Source organism: Lathamus discolor, chromosome 21 (assembly GCF_037157495.1).
Source record: "Lathamus discolor isolate bLatDis1 chromosome 21, bLatDis1.hap1, whole genome shotgun sequence".
NCBI classification, from domain to species: domain Eukaryota; kingdom Metazoa; phylum Chordata; class Aves; order Psittaciformes; family Psittacidae; genus Lathamus; species Lathamus discolor.
In genome coordinates, this window is record NC_088904.1 from 3837354 (window position 1) to 3856617 (window position 19264).

The following is a 19264-nucleotide window of genomic DNA, read 5'->3' on the forward strand; positions in this document are numbered from 1 at the left end:
CACGGGACCAACACCAGGCACTGGTCATGGTGCTGCACCAAAGCGGTGGCACAGCCCTGCCAGCCCCAGGCAGTGGCCCCGCATGCTCCCGTGTATTCCTGTGCTCTCCCAGACTGCGCTCCCCTTTCTCACCCAACACATGAAGCCCAAACTGGCCAACAAGGGGGGAAACCTTCACACAGGCATCAGGCAGCGGTGGCAGGACCAAGCCGATCAGGCCCCTCATTGAATTTCTGCCTCTGGAGTGCTGGGCACGGGGAGCCAGAGCACCAGATCCATGGCAAAATCAGCCGCTGGGGCTCGGATCCATCACTGGGAGTCTGGCAATCGATAAAGGGTGGAAAAACCATAAAGGAGAAGCCCTGACCCCCAGCACTCAGCGGTGTCACAAGGAGACAGGGGCGCCTCTTCCCGTGCAGGAGCCAGCCGCGTGCTTATCTGCCTTATTATTTCTCCCCCTTTTTCCTAAAGCGTCTGTTTTCAGCCCACTTAATTTGTTCCTTTTATCTATATTAAATTACCATTTTTGCCCCCCTCTCCCTTCCCCTCTGTAAAATGTCACTTGTGAAATAACAGCAGCTACAACTCTCTCTTCTCCCCCCCCCCCCCAGTTTTATTTTATTTTATTTTATTTTTTTTTTTTTTTTAATGTCGTTAGGGAGAGATTACACAGAAGTAAATGGTGAAGCTGATCATTGCTAAACCGGTTAGAATTCATGTCATGCGGAACATTAGAAATTATGCCTCTTTGAGGAACCGTATTTAGCAGACATGAAAGAAAAGAAATTACCTCCTCCTCGAGCTCGCAAATTGGAATGCCATTAACCTCGCGGGCACGGGGACGCGCTCGCTCTCCCGGTGCCGGGTCAAGGGCATGGGCTGGCCCTGGGGACAGAGCCGGCGGATGGAGCTGCTGCGGGATGCCCGCGGTGCGGCTCGGCACAGCAGACCATGGCACGGCACACCATGGCATAGCACAGCACGGCACGGCAGGCGTGACCTTCTCCTTCCCATGTGGGGTGGTAGCACCATGGAGGAAAAGGGAAAACTCCCAACCATGGAGTCTCCGGAGCATCTCCCATTGGATGCCATCGCTCCCATGGGCGTGATGCTGAGCTGGGCACAGGGGCTGGATGCGCTGTCGAGGGGGCCAGGGGTACCATTGCGAGGGGCCGGGGGGGGGGGTGTTGCAGCCCCTCTGCAGCTGCCCCATGGGTTTATTTGGTGAAAATAAACCCAAATGGGCCCTGTGGGGCAGCGGGGGGTGGCCCCCGTGTCACCATCTGTACCGGAACCTGCTGTGTCTGTCGCTCAGAGCCAAGGGGAGGGATGGTGGTGGCCACCCGAGGGGCCTGCGTGTGCCCCTTGCTGCTGCCTCTCCTGCGAGCAGCGTCCCAATTCCCCTTCCTTCCTTAAGCTGAAATGAAACTTCATTGTGAATAATGCTCTCTGCCCTTCTTTAGTGCAAAAAAAAAACCCCACTCTGAGACAATATGAAATTCTTTTAAAAACATATATATAAATCACATTTTCTCCTATTGAGAGGGGACTTTCACTAAGATAATTATTGCAATTACTCCCTTTCTCTCTCCCAGTGAGTATTATTCTTATTCTGTGCCTCTATCCTCATTTTACCTGTGGAGGGAAGCAGCACAGCCCTGCCTGTACTCGCAGCCCTTCACCACAGGGACAGAACCCCATGAGCCATCGCTCCCTGCCCAGCTGCACTGGGACCACTGGGGACCCTTTGTGGGGCCGCAGCCCCCCCTAACCTGCTGCTTCTCCCCTTTGCTTCCCTACAGCTGCATCCCCCCCAAACACAGTGGACAGGTCCTGCCTGAAGCTGAAGGTTTATGTTCGGCCAACAAGTGAGTGACTGGGGGGGCCTCCATGGGGCAATAGGGTGGTGGTCCTGGGTGACTGGAGACTATGACGGGGGGGGACGGGATGCTGCAGGTCCCACCTGGGTAGCACCCGATGGGGACGGGGCCAATGCCCGCATCCATGCCACAGCCGTGCCAGGGTGTCTGTGCCATGGCAGGCGCTGTGCCTGGTGATGGCCATTTGCTGCCGAGTTCCATATGGGGCGGGGGGGGGGGGGGGAAATGAATAATAATCTCTGCACAGTGGCTACTTTTCAGAATCAAATAACTCAGCCATTTAAAAAAACAAATTAATAATTTTCTTCTCCTGTTAACGTGTAATTAGCAAATGGCAGCAGCTCTCCCTGGGGACGAGCGCCTGCGAAATGTCACCGTTTAAAAGGATGTCTTTCTCCTTTTTTTGGTGTATTTGCATGGCTTTAAAATAAAACCCAGTATAATGAAACCATCTGTAAAAAATCATTCTGTTTTGTTCAGGACTAGGGCATAGCGGGAGGGGGGAAAGTTCTCCTGGTAGTGTTTTTTAGTGTGTTAACAGCACTGGGGGTTTATTCCCTCACGGAGAGGGGGCCTTTGTGCTACCCTGGGCACAAAGGACCCTTGACTGGGTCCTTGAGACGATCTCAGCTTCCAGTGCATGTGGCAGCGATGCCTTTGGGAAGCTGGGATTTGGTGGAGCATCAGCACCCAGCTGCTTGCTATGGGGGAAGCCGCTGCATCAGCAGCACCCGGGATGCTGAGGTGGGCTCTGTCTCTGGGTCACGTCTCCCTCCTTTCCTCTCCTGCAGACGATTCCCTGTACGAGTCCCCGGAGCCCATTTTCACCAGCAACAACTCCTGCTGCAGCCTCAGGGTGCCGCGCGCCGTGCTCGTGGTGGTGCCGGTCGTCTGGACGCTCCTGGCCTCGTAGCGCTGACACCGACGCACCGGCGAGCGGCTCCGTTGGAGCATCACCTCCGGCCACCCCCCGCCGCCTCCGAGCCGCGGCTCCGGTGCCCCAGGACGGTGCCCGGGGAGGGTCGGTGCTGCTGATCCTGCCACCACGGGAAGTCCTCGTCACCGCACGGCCACCGCGCCAGGGGATGGCACCGGGAGCAAAGGGCTGTCCTGCGGGATGGATCCCGGCTGCGCACGCCGACAGCTCCCGTCCCCGCGCTTGCGGCTCGCTCGGCGCCGGCTCTGCCTCTTGGATGTCGCTTTTTGCATTTCTAGACCAAATACAGAGGCCTCGTTGTTTGGTTTGGGGGGTTTTTTGGTTTTGTAAAGAAAAAAGGGGTTTATTTTTGTTTGCTGGGTTGTTCCAGCCCGGGCTCCCCCGTGTCAGACTGACCCGCGCGGGGCCGGGCTCAGCCCCGCACTGAGCCCTGCTTTCACACCGGACACCAAGCAGCGCAGTGATGGTGCCGACGGCTCCGTTGTCACAGACTCCTTCCCAGCCCAGCCACTGCTCTGGCACCGGGATGTGGTGGTGCCGGCCCCAAGGCGCTTCTCCAGGCACCCACCTACCATGGGGACACGGTGATGAGGGGCCTGGGCGGACACGAGCCCCCACCAAGGGCCTGGTGGGGTGACCCTGGCTCCATCACTCGTGCCATGCGTGTCACTGCTGTCCCCACGGGACCCCGGGGCAGCTCCATGAGCAGCAAAGCAAACCGGATACACCGGAGGGGAGCACCAGGAATGGCCGGCGCCGGGAGCACCAGGAATGGCCGGCACTAGGAATGGCCGGCACCGGGAGCACCAGGGATGGCTGGTACCAGGAGCACCAGCGTTGACTGGTACCCGGAGCACCAGGGATGGCTGGTACCAGGAGCACCAGGAATGTCCGGCACTGGGAGCACCAGGGATGGCCACTGGCACCAGGAGCACCGCCGGGCGCTGGGAGCCGGCGGGCTGGGCTCGCCCGGATGCTGGGATCGCTCCAAGGGCATTTGGCTGGAGCCGGGGCTGGATTCTCCATCCAGGCAGGGCCGATCTCACGGAGCAGGTTTTCCTCCTCTGCATTCTCTTGCTCTGCACCACATCCCCCCAACACCTTGGGGGTGTGAGAATGCCCGTGGCGGGGGGGGTTCATTGGCCGCGTGCGGGACCATCGCGGCGCTCCCTGTGGTCGCCCCTTCATCCGTGTCCCCGGGGCTCTGGGGCTGCGCTTGGGAAGCTTTTCCTTCTCCTTTGCATTAATAAGAACCCACTGAAACCCTGATCCGAGGTTGACCCTGGGGGTGGGAGATCCCCAAGGAGGGGTCCCCCTCGGGCCTGACCCCTCCTCGCCTTAAATCTGGAGCTGTCCCACCCGGGGGGGGGTCCCGTGAGAGCCCCCCCCCATGCCCTGCGGGGTTGATGATCCCGGGGGATGGTGGCGATGGGCTCGGACCCGGCCAAAGCCCCCTGCTAAGGGCACCTTTGTGAGCGCACCGCAGACCCTTCCGGCGCGGGGGGGGCTCGGTCCCTGTACATACAGCGCTGTACTGTGAGCGGTTTTTTTTATGTATTGTTGAGAATGGATTTTATGGAAGGGTTGATCTTATTTTATTTTTATTTTTTAGACTAGGAAGCTGAAATCTCGCAATAAGCTCATCTCGGCCATCGAAACCATACAAAAAAATAAAAAAAAAAAAAATTAAAAAAAAAAAAAAATGAAATAAACCCCAACCCCACCAATAAACCCTGGCATTCCCCCATTCCCTGCCGTTCCCTGTTTCCCGTCCCGGTCCCCGTGTGTGTGTCCAGACCAAGTTGTGGTTCTTGAAGGCGAGCAAAAGCATCGTGTTTATCCAGGGGGTGAAGGGAGGGCTCCGTCGAGGGGCCGGCAGCGCCCCCCCCCAGCTCGCAAAGGGGAGCAGCAAACCCTGGCCTTTGGTCTGTGTTTTATATATATATAGATTATATATATAAATATCTATATTGTGTACAGCGACTGCGGGAGAGCGGCCGAGCGGGTGCTGCGGGCTGGGGTGGGGGGCTTTCGCTGTGGGCCGGGCTGCCCCTCGGGAGCAGCCCATCGCTGGCGCTGGTTCTGCGTGTTGGTCTCCGTTCTGCCTAGCTTTGTCCTTAGACACGCCGCTTTCGTCCTCGACGTCGTGCTGGTGCTATCCGGATCCCCCCGTTTGGATTCTGTATTTTTTTATAATAAAATACAAATAAATGTCGTGCGAGGCCCTTGCTTTTGAGGAATGACTTTGCTGTGTCCCTTGGGGGGGGGGGGTCCAGTGCCAGCCCCAGGGGAGCCACGCTTGACTCTGTCCCTAGTCCCCATCGCAGCCTCTCCTGCGGCGCACCAGGGCTGTGAAGCCAGAGCGCTCTGCTGGGTGGTGTGTTAATTACGGGAAGGATTTAATTACCGCGTTAATTAATAATAATGGATATTAAATTAATTAATATGCAATTGTTGATAGTACTTAATTATTGGAGGTGCTGCAGCCCGGCGGGCGGGCGCTCGGGGCCGGCACGTTCCGGCATCTCCCTGGGTACCGCCGCTGCCAAAGCTTCCCCTGCTCCGGGATGCATTGTGGCACCCCAAGAGGCCACCAAAGCTGGGACGTGCTGCTCATACCGGGCATCACCGGATCCTTCGTTGCCCCTATCCCGACCCAGTGGGAGGGGATGGCAACCCGCAGCCCGTGCCTTTCTTCCTCAAGTACCAAACTCTCCTGCGCGGCCCATTCCTAGTGGTTAATGTGTATTTCAGCACAATGATGGGGACAATCCGCTATTCATTAATCCAGGCTTGTGCAGCTGATCTGAGGCTCTGAAGTTTGCCACGAGAGGGTGAAAGACTTAATTTTGCTTCTTAATAATGGCCATCTGTGTGCCAGGAGCGAGGTGGGTGCTGCACCGAGCTCCGCAGCGCTGCCGGTTCCTGCTATGATGGGCAGGGAAGCACCGGGAAAGAGCCCGGCAGGGATTTGGCAAGGAATAAAAAGGTGATATTTTAGCCCTGCTCAGGAGGTTTTTGAGGCCTGACTCATGATTTTTTGTAACGCAGGGGGTTGGAAACACGGAGTTAAAAATAGCAAACCGGCAGGCGCAGGGCTGAGACGGATCATCGTTAGTAATTAATTAATTGAGTCATGGAGTTTTAAGGCCTGAGAGGGATCATTTAGACCAGGCAGCTCGTCACAGGGGCATTGAGGCTTGATTTAAGGACTCATGGTGATGGAGAGCTGGGCCAGCCTGGATGCTCCTGCTGCAGTGTCCAGGTATCACCCATGTCAGTGGTTACCCTGCCCAGGGCATGGCTGGCTCCCCACTGCCCCAGGCAAGGGGGTCCCTGCAGCTCTGGGGTCTCTCCTGCAAAGGGGAGAGGGGATGTGGGGACTGCTGCAGGGCCCATGTGCGTTAATGCAGTTGTTATTTGGGCCTGGAACAGCCATTGTGGAGTACGAGCCCTGGGTCGAGGGACGCTCGAGGTGCCGGTGCTGTGCCCAGGGCCAGGGTCATTCCCTTTCCAAGCATCGCTGATTCTCGCCACCCTCTTTCCGCATCCTAAACCCCGTTGGCAGCATCCGCGTTACCGGGCGGGAGAACCGCAGCTCCCTGCCTGGCCGGAGAGGGGAATGACCGCCGCAGCAGGTGGGACGTTGGGAAATGGGAATGGGTTTTCCACCTCTTTCCTTGTTTAAAGCAGCTGGCGCTGCTGGAAAACCAAGAATCCCTCTGCTTGCTGACCCAGAGAAATGAAACACATCTTAAATCTCTTTAAACGTGGCAGCATGTGCGAAGGAAGGGGAAGGAAACAGCCCCAGTCTCCGGAGGGATTCCCAGCCCCATGACCCCCTGAATATCCTTACTTCCAGCTGCAATCGGGGCTGAGTGGGCAGAATAGGGCATAGGGATGAGTGGGGTCTGAGCACCCCCAGGGCAGCCGGGGCTGAGGGTTGGGATGGGGCATCCTCAGGACCCCCTCATCTTGGGGTGCTGCAACTGCAGGGCAGTACCCGGAGCGTGGCCAGCACCAAGGGAAGCAGGGATGGTGCCATGTGAGGCTGGTGGTGTCTGAAACGGGGCTTTATGGGCCTCAAGCTCCTCTAGCACCAGTTTTACGCTGTCAGTGCCAGGGCTTCCCGGCTGTGTGGGCACTCACAGCCCCCTGAGCCAGCAGTTGGGGCTCAGGGCTGGCAGGGATACAGCTTCACCTCTGCATGCCGCACTAAGGGCTGATGTACTCCAGGATGTGGCTGTGCAATTAACCAGGAACATCGGTGCAGGATGGCTGGGCCATGCCCTCCTTCCAGATGTTCAGGCGTGGGGTGGGATGAGGGTGGGCTGTGGGGCTCAGCTTTCCCATGTGCCATAACTCCTCTACTGGCAGGGACGGGCAGCTCTCCCCACACAGCCCTGCTCCAGCACACCCTTTCCCTTCCAACACTCTCCATCTCCTTTTCCTTCTAGTCTGGGATGTGCTCGGCTCCATCTCCCTATGACCAACCACTGGACCCGTGTCTGGCCGCGATGGCAGGAGCTGCCCCTGCGATCCCATGCGAAAAGCACAGGGTGGCTGCTGGGGTGCCGCAGCCATGGCACAGTTGGGTCACCCCAGTTGCACCTCCACGGGTGCCTCTGGTTGGTGACCCCAAAGCATCCGGCGCTGTGCTCCTGATCCGCTCCAGTTCAATGGCATCAGGGGGCATCTCAGGGGTCCTGAGCCCCCACAGCAGCAGCCTCCCGGTCACGGTGTTCCCCTTCCCGAGAGCATCTGCTCTGTGTCTCCACTGGCCCATTGCTCCGTGCTCTATTGCAACGTTTCGGCGTTAATAGTTTTCTGCTTTAATCCCATGAAGGCAGCGGGCGCATCGTGCTCCACTGGCCCGTGGAATATCCGCGTGGTGCAGCCACTGCTGCAGACAGCGCAGGGGCCTGATCCGCAGCTTGCTCAGGAGGCTGTAGCCTCCCCAGTCCCGGTGACAGGATCCAGGTTTACACCTTGGTGAGGCTCAGGATCCAGCTCACCAGTTCCCCTGGCTCCTCTCTGGCTTCCTTCCTGTTCTGGCTCCAGGTTCAGAAGCCTGCAGGTGAGGAGGGATGCTCAGCAGCTCTCATCCCCGTTGTGCCCTGCACCAAGGTTTTCCTGGTCTAAGGGGCCAGCCCGGTGCCTGCTCGGGCAGAGACGCTGCTCCGGCTCCTCTGGCAACCTTGGGGCAGCCCCAGACACCTTGTGCTGAGGGAAACCTTCACCATGAGGAAGGGTCGAGCTTGAGCATTCCCGGGGCTGCTTGAGGCAGAGCAGGAGGCTGGGAGCACCCAGTGCCAAAACTGAGCCCCCAGCCTCGCTGGCGCGCTGACCCCCTTCCAGCCACCCCATGCACCCCAATGCTGCTCCGCTCCCCACCCCTTCCCAGCATCTGCCTTCAATTTGCCCCATTCCAGTGAATTGCCAGAGGCCAGGCTGCCCCCTCTCCTCCCCGTGTGCCCCACAGCCTTGTGCCTGAGGACGTGGCTTGTGGACGCAGCAGAGCTCAGGCTGCTGGAGGCACCGGTTTGCACAGTGCCATCCTGCTCCCTCGGGTCGCGCAGGGCAGAGCACAGCCCCAGCTGCAGCAGCAGGGCTGGGGGGCTCGGCCCTGCGTCCCCTGGTCCCGCAGCACCCTGTGCTCACCATGGGCTCACTGGCACTTCCCAAGCTCCGTCGCTTCTCTCCAGCAGCTCCCGGCGCAGGCTCCTGCCCTGTTTTGATTCAGCTCTGATAAAAAGTGCATCCATCACCGCGGGAGCGGCTGGGCTCACGGGGGGCCCCACCATCCCTGCTGCTTGTTTCCTGCTACCTGGCTGTCACATCTGCAACTTCACTCCCTGCCTCCCCTCCTGCCATCCCTCTCCCCAGCCTTATCTCCTGATAGGTACAAGCAATACAACCAGAAACGTTCATGTAACAAGCTGCTGGCTGCGGAGCACCCGGGAGAATACCACATCGGGGATGATTTATGAAAATAGGGAGCGAGAGGAGAGCGCGGAGGTGAGGGATGGAGCTCCCGTTCCGCTCCCGAGCAGCGCCAGCACCTTTGCTCCCGGCTCATCGGGATGCGGGGCTGTGCCTGGTGCCGGCGGGCGGCTGGAATTGGAGGAGGGGGGTGCGTGGAGCCCCTGCGCTGTCCCTTTGGGGCCATTGATTTCCATGAAATAGCCCAGCCGCGTGTGTAATTGCACGCAGCGGCGGCAGCCTCCTTTGCATGCGGCTTGGCAGGGCCCTGCGGGCAGCAAAGGAAACTTTTCGGGCCACCAGACATTTACTTTTCTTCAGCTGCTCATTGCCCTGCCCTGGGGAGGGGGCGATGGGGCCGTGGGCTGGGGGCTGCTGCAGCCCCCTGCGGCGTCCATAGGAAGAGATGAGTAAGAGGATCTCACGGCGCACCTCGCCAGGGCACAGGGCACCTTCCCTGCCCCTTCGTCCCTATCCCAAGGCCGGCCTGGCTTGGGGCAGAGGTGAAGCGGGCGCTGAGCATCCTCATCCTGTCCCTGCCAGCCCCGGGAGCTTTGCCAGGGAGCGATTTCTCCCCCAAGCACGGAGTGAGCATCCATTCCCCTCGGCGAGCTGCTCTCTCGCAAGGTAACCGGCATTATATTCGGACCAATTGCTCCAGCATGATCCTCCTGAATGTTGCACAGCATGTACACGGCGTCTTATGTAAAATACATGCCCCTGGGTGAGCCTTTTAATAGCAATGGCTCCTGCCTGGGGGGTGGGGGGGCCTCTCTCTGCCACGGCGGTGCCAAGAAATGATTGAAAAGTTGGGGCTCGCCATAGGAAACACCCCGCTGGGGGGAACAACGTGTTTTCATTCCCCTGCCAGGTAACAAATGAAAAGAATTGCAATGAATGCTAATGGGGTGCGGAGAGGATGCTGCGGAGGCTGCCAGGGCTGGAGCTGGGGCTGGGCAGGAGCTGAGGAGAGTGGGAACAAGGGGGTTCAGTCCTGGGGACTCAGGAGCTGCTGGGGAACCCCGGGCTTGCAGGCTGGAGCTGGCCCCTGGCACGGAGCACGCCCCAGAGCGGGGCTGGTGGGCGCTGCAGGGACGATGCTCTGGGATGCTGCCCCGAAATCCTTTCTTTCCACAGGAAAATGCAGCTGCAGGAACGCATCACCCCGCAGAATTCCCCTTGGCAGGAGTTCCCATCCCTATGGAGCCTGTCCCGGCTGTTGCCCTCCCTGTGCCAGGGCTGAGCTGCTGCTGAACAGGCTCCTGGTAGGCAGCCGGTGACCGGCTGCGCCGAGCTGAGCTGTTTGTAAATGCAGCGGGTCTGGGAAGCGGGAGGGTAAACACGGATGAATAGCCTTCACCCACTCCAGTAAATATTTTATATCACACACCAAGAAAAGACACTCCTATTTAAATGATTTATAAAGGAAGATCATGTAGAGGTTTCCATAAAATATGTAGGGCTCCTAATCCCGACATCATCAAGCAAAGAGGACTGAAATCATATATTACCTTTTCAACAGCCTCGCCGGCTGCAGGGATACAACTGACAAATAAAAGTGTGTTTACAGCTTTTGGGCTCCTCTGGGGAGAGGTAAATCACGGCAGGGGTGGGAAGGGGAAAGGAAGCCGGAAATTAAGTGGCAATTTCTGTCCATCACGGCAGCGTGGGGCAGGGGGATGCCGGACTCGGGGGGCCCCCGGTGTCCCCTTCAGTCACCCTCTGGGTGCAGAGATGCTCATCCCCCGGTGGGACCCTGGGGTGCTGGCACAGGGCACAAGCCCTGCTGATGTGCAATGGGTCGGTGCACATCGATGCTGTGCCTTGCTCTGCTCCCCAGCGGGGCTGGCTTGAGAGAAGCCAGCAGAGATAGGTTTTCCATGGGCACCAGCGGGGTCAGGATCAGGCACATGGCCTTTCCAACCGTCTGCCCCCTCCACACTGCCGCTTGATGCTCCCATTACCCCATCTCCACGCCGCATCCTTTTGGGTCCATACACTGAGGTTTTTTGCTCACCCCCCCCCCCCCCTTCATCCATCTGAGGTCACCACCTCCCCACGGGGTGCTGGGGGGGACCCGAGGCCCCATCATTCGGCACGCACCACGGTGAGGGGCACGGCGGCCTCTGGCAGCGGCGGCGGCGATTTGGCATGCGGGAGCCACCAGCCGATGGGGCCCCGGCCGCCGCGTTATTAAGGGATTAGCAAGTTGTCTTGGCGCTCAATTGTAGATAAGTGCCGCATTTTGTATTATCTTTTCACGCTGCACCGCGAAGGATGACAAAGAGACAACATGGGTGTCATGGCCTTCAGCATATCATTAAGGGTAATTTGTCTTGCGAGGAGGGGGAGGGCGAAGGGAGAGAGGGAAGGGAGAGGGAGGAGAGGGAAAAGGAGCCCGGGAGGAGAGAGGGGATTAAAAACTAAGGAGGGGAGATTAGGAGTGAAATGTGAACTGTATTCAGAGTCAGCCAGGCAGGGAGAAGCAAACAGCCGAGGAGGGGACCGTGCCGCAGGGGCTCAGCCCCGCGTCCCACGCCGGAGCTGCCGGCAGGAGGAAGCCCAGGGCTGGGGTAAAGGAAGCAAAAGACCCCCCTTTTCCTACACAGAGGAGCCCCAGCTCCATCCCCAGCCTCAATCCTTTGCATTAATCTAGAACAATAACCAGCCATCCAGCCCGGTGGCACAGGCAATAAGGCGCACACCGGAGGACTCAAATCCATTTCCCCCCTTCATGACTGAATAACCACTGCCATCAGCCTGGGGCTGGGGGCTCCCAGGGGGGTGGGTGCACAGCAGCAGCTTCCTTGTGCAACCTGCTCCTCAGTGCGAGCTGCTCCTTGGTGCAAACCCTTTTCTCACAGGCTTTGCAGCATCCCCAGCCCCGCTCAGCCCCATCTTTGCGTGGCACATGGCAGCCGGCCCTGTTAGGAGCTGGCATCGCACAGCAGGGTCTGCTCCCCCCTTGCTGGGCAGCGAAGGGTAAAAGAAAGAGTAATAGCAAGAGGAAAATGTAGCAGAAATCCAGCAAAGCCCCTCAGGCCTGGGGCTGAGCCGGCGGTGGTTTGCTCTATCGGTCAATCAATCAATCAGGAATAAAGGTGCAGGTATTGATCGGGGAAGATGGCTTTTCAGGGGCTGGGTAATGGAAATATGCATCTGGAGACAGTCAAATGGAACCGCTAATGCAGCGGTCACTGCTATGAGAAGCTGGCCCTATTTGTAGGAGGAGAAACCCTGTGATGACAGCTCCCCTTCACCCAAACTCCACTTTGGCCCCTTCCCGCAGAGCCTGGGGTGGCCAATTCCCCATGGGGCAGATAGGGGCTGGCGCTGGCAGGGGTGGAGGACGCAGCCACCCTGGGGCGAGGAGCATCCAGGTGCCACCGTGTCACCCATCCCCGTCCTCCACTGCAGGGACCGGGTCTGCTGGGGACAGGGACGGGGCATCCTCCCGCATCCCCTCCCTCCCCTCCCCTTCTGATAATCCTATTTTTGAACCAGGGGATTAGGATCAATACTTCACTCCTAATGCTGTGGTAATACAGTGTTACACCGCCAGCGCCAGTTCCCTGCTGAAACACTTAAGGTAGTTTAAACCCATTTGTGCCGGGGAGTGCGGTGAATCCACAACGAGCTGGTCGTGCAGCCCAGGCGCTGCCGCGGCGCGCTGGCACAAAGGGCACTGCCAGCCCCCGGAGCCACAGCCGGCGAGGGGACAGTGGCCCTTGGAGCCAAGGGTGCTGCTGGACCCTGGCACAAGCGAGCATCCCTCGTGCAAGCAACCGAGCCCTCGTGGTCCCTGGGTTTTGGGGTCACCCTGCGTGATCCGGTGGAGGGCCCCAGTGTGGTGCCGGGGGAAACCCATCCATCTTTCCCTGCAAATTGGCTGAGGGGTTTGGAGGCAAACTCCCGGGGAATAGAAACACAAATATTTCCATCCAGTGCTATAATTATGAATTAGAGCAAAGCTCTGTCTTTATTAGGTGCTAATAGAGATAAAGGGGGTTTTGAAATGCAAGGCACAGCTATGTAAATGCTAATTCACATGGAGACCTTCCTCTCCCCAGACCGAAGGTTTCAAGGCAACTTCTCTCAAAAAAAAAAAACCAACCCCAAAACCTAAAACCCAAAAACCCCGAAATTCATCTCAGCAACTCAATTGCATCTATTTAGGGATGCAGCAGCTCTGGCACCAGCGATGCCCGAGCAAGCACCAGTTACACCCTACAGAGTGTAAACGCTGAGGCAGGCAGAGGACCGTGTCCCCAGCGCACATGGGTGCTGCAGCACACACATGTTGCAGCACACGCGTGTGCATGCACAGCGGTGCTGCTCTGGTGCTGCTGCTCGAGGCTCTGAGCTGGAGGAAGGCGAATCACTGCCTGCAGGCAGGGCCGGGCAGGCTCTTGGTGAGAGGGGCACAGCCACAACCACCGGTTATTGGAGCTTTTGGATCTGCAACACCACAGGAATGGCCTCACCTCCCCTCGCCCACCTCATCCCCCCTTTGGGGACACCAACCCCACTGTGGAGGAGCCCGGTTGGCCCGAGATGACCAGAGGGTGACTCAGACAGGGGCTGTGGCTGTTCAGAGGCTTCCGAGGAGGGATATGAAGGAAATGAGTGGCACGGATCCATTTTCCAGGGATGCCGAGCTCCCCAGTTGAGGCTGAAGGATGCTCATGACATGCTCTGGGGGGCCTGGGTGGGCGCTGGTGGACCCCAGCACCAATTTGTCTCATCCCCCCAAGAGGCGCTGACTGCGCTGGGTTACACTGGTGAGGATCCATCTTTCTGTGCTCAGAGTTTTCAATTAAAACAAAAATATCCTGTAATAACTCACACAGGGGTTTTAGTCCTTCCCTTTCCCATTTATTTCTTTATTTTAAAATAAATCTATTATGAGGAGCTTAGAGATGTGTGTGAAAGCAGCAAGGGACGATTTGAGGATTAGGGATCGCTGCTGTCCTGGTGTGACGAGCAAAGGCAAGAAAACCCTGCCGGGGCTGCGAAGGGGATGCTGTGTCCAGCCAGGGCGTGAGCAGGGAGGGTTACCGCAGTGCCGATGGTTCTGGAAGCAGCAGAGAGACCCCGGTGCCGGCGATCCCATGCTCCTGCCGCGTTCCCCACCCGCTCCCTGCCTGCCTGCATCCAGTTTAGCATAAAAGTCATTTTGTTTTGGGCCCCCTGACTGCTGCTCCCTCATTTCCAGGCAGCTGATAAGTGTCCTGAGCACCAGGGAAACCCACGGGCTGGGGACCGGGGTGAGCAGCGTTTAACCCCCTCCGCCAAGGATAATTGGCTTGTTTACCATTTTCCTGACCCCAAAAAAGACAATGAAATTGTGCACAAACCCAATAGATTGTAGCCACATGCCTGCAGAGAGAGAGGCGATAGAAATGAAATACAGATAGAGGCTTGCGTGGCAGGGATGGGTAATGGATTCAGAGCGTGAGCAGGGACGTGCCGGGGATATACCCCCTGTGCACCCCACGGTGATGCTCCGGGTGGCATTTTGGGGACCAATTCCGGCTTTCCTGGAAACACGGAGCCCGGCAGGTGGTGCTGAGCCTGATTTGCAGCGCAGCTTTGGGTGAAAAACTCATGGTCTGAGCGAAACCTGCTGCTGGGAGAGAGCTGCAGGAGCAGGGGGCAGACACAGGGGTACCTGGAGCATCCCTGAGCTGGCCCCCTCGCAACCCCTGCTCATCCTCTTGCTTTAACGCACCACCTCTATTTATTCTGCTCCTGTAACTGTAAAATTGATTTTCTTGCAACAAGACGCTTTTCTTTCACTACTGAACGCACCCAAATGCTCCAACATAAGACACTGGCAATTTTTAATTAGTTTCCTTTATACCTCTTGCCTCCCCGAGCAGGCAACTGGAACGGAACAGGGGAGCCCAAAAAGGAGCAGGATCCAGAGGTGACAAAAAGCACTTTTTATTCTTGATATGATTATTAATGATACATGTCCTTTACCTAACGAGGCAGGAGCACAGGAGGGCAGGGGTAAGCAGCAACAGGCACTGAGAGGTGATCAGTGCATCATTTAGCTGCAGGGATGGAGAAATATATTTAACTACTGTAATCTTTATATATTATCTCAGAGCAGCTCCTTGCCACATGGTCCCGTCCCCAGACACCCATTGGCACCCAAACCAGCCCTGCTCTGCTTGGCCGTGTCCTGGTCCATGGGGGCAGGAAGGTGTTCAGAGCTCCTCAAAGGTGAGCTGCAAACATGTGTAGGTGATGCTGGTAATTGAGAGATAGCGAGCCCAGGGTTATTAAAGGCTTAAGGCTGGTTTGCCCCTATGAGCCCTCACTCTTGGAGGGCTTCTGCAGCTGCCCTGCGCCCCTGAAGGGCTGTGTTGAAGCCAGGGATGAGCCTTGGTGGATGCTCCAGGGAAGCAGGTGAGGTCCTAGCACCGTGTGTCCCCTTCTACCAAAGCCCCAGGGTGGGTGCTCGCTGCTGTTGCTCCTGTGGGATCGTGGCGCAAGAGCTGGGTACCCCCATCCCGTGCTCCCCTTGCCCTCTGCTTAGAGCCGTGGCCAGTCCTGCGGGTGGGAGAGGTGCCGGGATTCCCAAGCATCCTTGCTGCTGGGAAGGGCCGGGGGTGCCCAGGAGCAGGGCAAGCTCGGAGGGGTCTTTGGGGCTGCAAAGAGAGAGCAAAACCCCCTCTGGCAGCGCGGGCACGGGGGGCACACGCGTGTGAGTACACAAGCACATGGATATGTGGGCACCCAAACCGATGGCCCAGGAAAAGTTACTGGAAGGGGGATAAGGGGAGAGGGAAGAGAAAAAAGGAGGAGGTGGGGGGGGAAAGGGAAGGAAAGTCCTGCAGTCTTTTGCCTTGTCAGTTCTGTGTCTGCTGTCACTCAGCCGCCGAATTCTCCTTCAAGTTGTCATAGCGAGGCTGGCGGGGATTATGCCGAGGCTCTGTCCAGAATTGATTCATGTGGAACGCGTGCTTGACGAGCGGAACCGCTGGTGTGAGTGGGAGCCGCTGAGACCCCCTATTTTCCCACCTTCCTCACACAATCTGGTATTGTTTGGCCGCAGCCTCAGTGATCCCTGCGCCCGGGCTGTGACTGACACAGCTTTGAGGCTCTAAGGCGTACTTTGAATTTCTAAAACCTCTCAGGAAGTCCCCGGGGTGCCTTCTGCCATTGTCTTGTTTCTCCTTTCGCCTTTTTCCCTTTCCACCCCAACCTCTCCCTCCTCCCCTTTGCTTCCCCCCCCCTCTTTCCCCCCCCCCCTAATTCCAGGCCCTACAATCCCTGGTTCCTCTGTTTCCCCATGTTCCGGCTCTGACTCTCTCGGGAGCTGCTCAGCCACTTTGCAAACATGACTTAAAAAAGATAGAAACTAAAAGCTCTCGAAGTTCCCAAACCCTTGATCCGCTGCACAGGGCTTCACTTGTTTGCTTTTAATCAGCCCACACAAACCCCGAGATGTGTTGAAGAGTAATAATAGAAAGAAAGCTTTCACCTAACCCATCGCGTGCTCGCATCCGTCTCTGCCCGCTCCGGCTATCGGTGCCATCCATCCCCACAGGATCTGGCCAAGGAGCTTGCATCTTGGTGAAGCATTCCCATCAGGAAAACCGTGCGGAGCCCCTGCCAAAGGACCGGCTTGTCCCCGGCGCAGGGTCTGGGCTCTGCTACCTCTGCCTTGGGTGTTCATGCACTGGGACCACCGAGCCGGCGCTACCCCGTCCCCCCGCAGCCCCCAGCCTCTCCTGGGCTCGGCACTATATAACCATTTCCCATTTCCAGTCTTAATCTTATAAGAATGAATTGAGAATGACCAGTGTAAGTACACAGGTGCCACTGGGAGCAGAAAGCACTCTTTAATCTCAGATATGAAAACAATTCCCTGCTCCGCTCGCTAGCAATCAGCAAGTGCTATCAGTGCCGCGCTCTCCCCGGGAACAGGAGAGCTTATAAATATGAATTAGCGCAGAGAAAATCTACTCTCTTACCTAAAGCTAAATGTTATCTGGGTCCCTTTCGAGCAGTGGCTGACATTTCCAGAGTGCTTTTAGTCACATCTGCGGGAAGACAACTCATTTCTGGTGGCAAAAAAAGAAAGGAGGAACGAAAGCAAGAGGAAGTGGAGGAGCAGGAGGGGAGGAAGGAGCAGCACAAGGAGACGCTGCCTTTGTTTAAAGGGGGAAATACTGAATGCCTTGAGCATCCTCTGAGAGAGGGGAGATGCTGGGTGGGCTCTGCCCTGGTCCCAGTGCTTGCCAGTGGATGGAGGGGGAATGCAAAGGCCGGAGGTGTGAATGGACCAGCGAAAGCAGCAGGGTCTGGCCCGAGAGCAGGAGTCGATGGTCGAGAAGGAGCCGGGAGCACCCATAGGGCCACCCTCATGATGGGGAGGTTCAGCACCCACGGCCTGTGCAAGGCTGGGCTGTGCTGCCCTGCCAGAGCTGGGGCGATGCTCCCACAGCCCCGGCTGCCCATGGGGAAGGATGCGGCCCCGCAGCGGGTGCGCAAACCCTGTCCCTCCATCGCCAGCTCTGATCCCGCTCCCTGTGCTCGCCGGCCTCCCCCGTATCTGTGAGGGAAGGAAGGGCAGAGCTGAGAGTCTCTAATGGGACGCTTAAGCTGTCTTTTAGGGGTTTAATGAGCGGTTCCTGGCAGGAACGCTGAACACCACCCGGTAGCCAGGCGGGGGGGATGCGTTTCTGTGTCCTTGTCTGGCTTAAGTGAGCTCTGACCTCGTTCGCTTCGTGCCATGCAATGAACAAGGCGAGCGGCGCTGGGGTGCGTGTGCTGGGGGGAGTTTCACTTCTGTATTAGTTTCCATTTGCTGTTCTGAACAACTGAGCATCACTCGGTGGCAGGAGGTGGCCCAGATGTTGCCGTGCCCAGGCCGTGCTTTGCCCAACGTTGGCAGCTTGTGGGGTTCAGGGAACCTCGGGGGTCCCCGCTATGGCCTCATCTTCCTGCCCTCTGGCCAAGGAAGGCTCCGTGCCCCATGTAGCCCTTTTGCTGGAGTTAATGCCCCTCCATCCCATGCTTCATCCTGAACACTGGCAGCTGCACAACGAGACAGAAATGATTTGGAAAAGGGCAAGAAGGGGAGAAAAATGTTTCCTGGGATGTTAAATAAAAAAAAAAAAAAAAAAAGGAAAAAAAAAAAGGGGACTTCAGGCACCTAAATTTATGCTGCTCTAAAATGGATTTTATTCCAGTGTGATGAGAGAACAAAATAATTAATTCCTCTCCCGCAGACAAAAGGCTGGAGGCTTTCCTCTTCCCACTGAGCCATCAGGACGATGGGCAGGTTCCCGGGGCAGCTCGTCTGGTGCCAGGGCTGAACGTGGGAGGTGCATTCCAGCCCTTCCCATAGGCTGGAGGCCTGGGCTGCAGCCGGGGGAGGTCCTGGCTCCTCTTGGTGCTGATGGGGTGTGCAGGGGAGCGGGGCTGCCCATCTGCCATCACGCACCCATCCCCATCTCCCCCTGCCCAGTGCATCCATGCTCCATCAGGTGCCCCCCCACCATGGGTGACAAAGTGGGGGTCTGGGGGCACCGCGGGTGGGATTGCAGCCCCTCTGCTAAGAGGAGCGTTACTGAAGGGAAGGGGCTGCCTATGCTCTTCAGACACAGCCCCCTCTCTTCTGATGGGGATGAATGGGGGGTCTGTGCTTGTTCTGGACGAAGTGATAAATATTAATTATCCGAACCAGCCCCTTCCAGCCCACCCTCGTCTTCACAACGTGTCAGGACAGGGAGAAATGGAGGCTGAGTCAATGTATTCACTTAGCAGGTCACTCCCTTTAAGAACATCCCTTTCAAAAGAGAGTTGCAACCAGACCGGCTCAAGCAGGGCTGAGTCTGCCTCCCTCAGATGTGATTAAATATTCTAATAAATACTTGGGAAGCCCAATGCAAAGGGAATGGTTCGTGCTGGTGAGACCTTTGCTGCCTTCCATGAGGGTCTCCGTTCATGCTGCAGCTTGGGGGGGACCGCGAAGCATCCCCACAGCCCATGGGGGACGTGGGGGTCGCTGCCCCACAGGATTCTCTCCCTAGTTCCAATATTTGAGCTGCTCCCGGCTCACAGCTTTGAGGAGAAGCGTTGGGCAGGCCCCGCAGCAAGAGGAGCCCCATTCCTGGCCATGGCTGGCAAGGTGGGGGGGTGAATGGAGCATGTCCCTGACATCCCCCCCCCCTTCGCTGTCAGAGCTGACGCTGTTTCACTTCCTCCCCTTGTACCTACAGGCGAAACTTCCTGCTCGGCGAGCACAAAACCCTTCGGGGCTCTCCTCAGCCATGGGGCCAATTGCACCCCGACCCCAAATCAACCCCTGGCCCCATTCCCATCCCCTGGCCCCACGCCCGTCTCAACCCATCCTCATCCGCAGTCCCGTCTCCGTTCCCATCCTGTTCTTGGCCCTAGCACAGCCCCGATCCCAGTCCCACCTCAACCCCATCCCACCCCATCC

The 19264-nt window shown here is 57.7% G+C and overlaps 1 protein-coding gene across 1 annotated transcript in view; it reads left to right on the forward strand.

Annotated features, from left to right (window-relative positions):
• Positions 1-5053, forward strand: part of EFNA2 (ephrin A2) — a 39612-nt gene extending 34559 nt beyond the window's left edge. Inside the window, exons 3-4 of the mRNA XM_065700005.1 lie at positions 1803-1868; positions 2672-5053. Coding sequence (XP_065556077.1) covers positions 1803-1868; positions 2672-2793 — 188 coding nt within the window. The 3' untranslated portion in view covers positions 2794-5053. The remainder of the gene's footprint in view (positions 1-1802; positions 1869-2671) is intronic.
• Positions 5054-19264: the final 14211 nt, after the last annotated feature.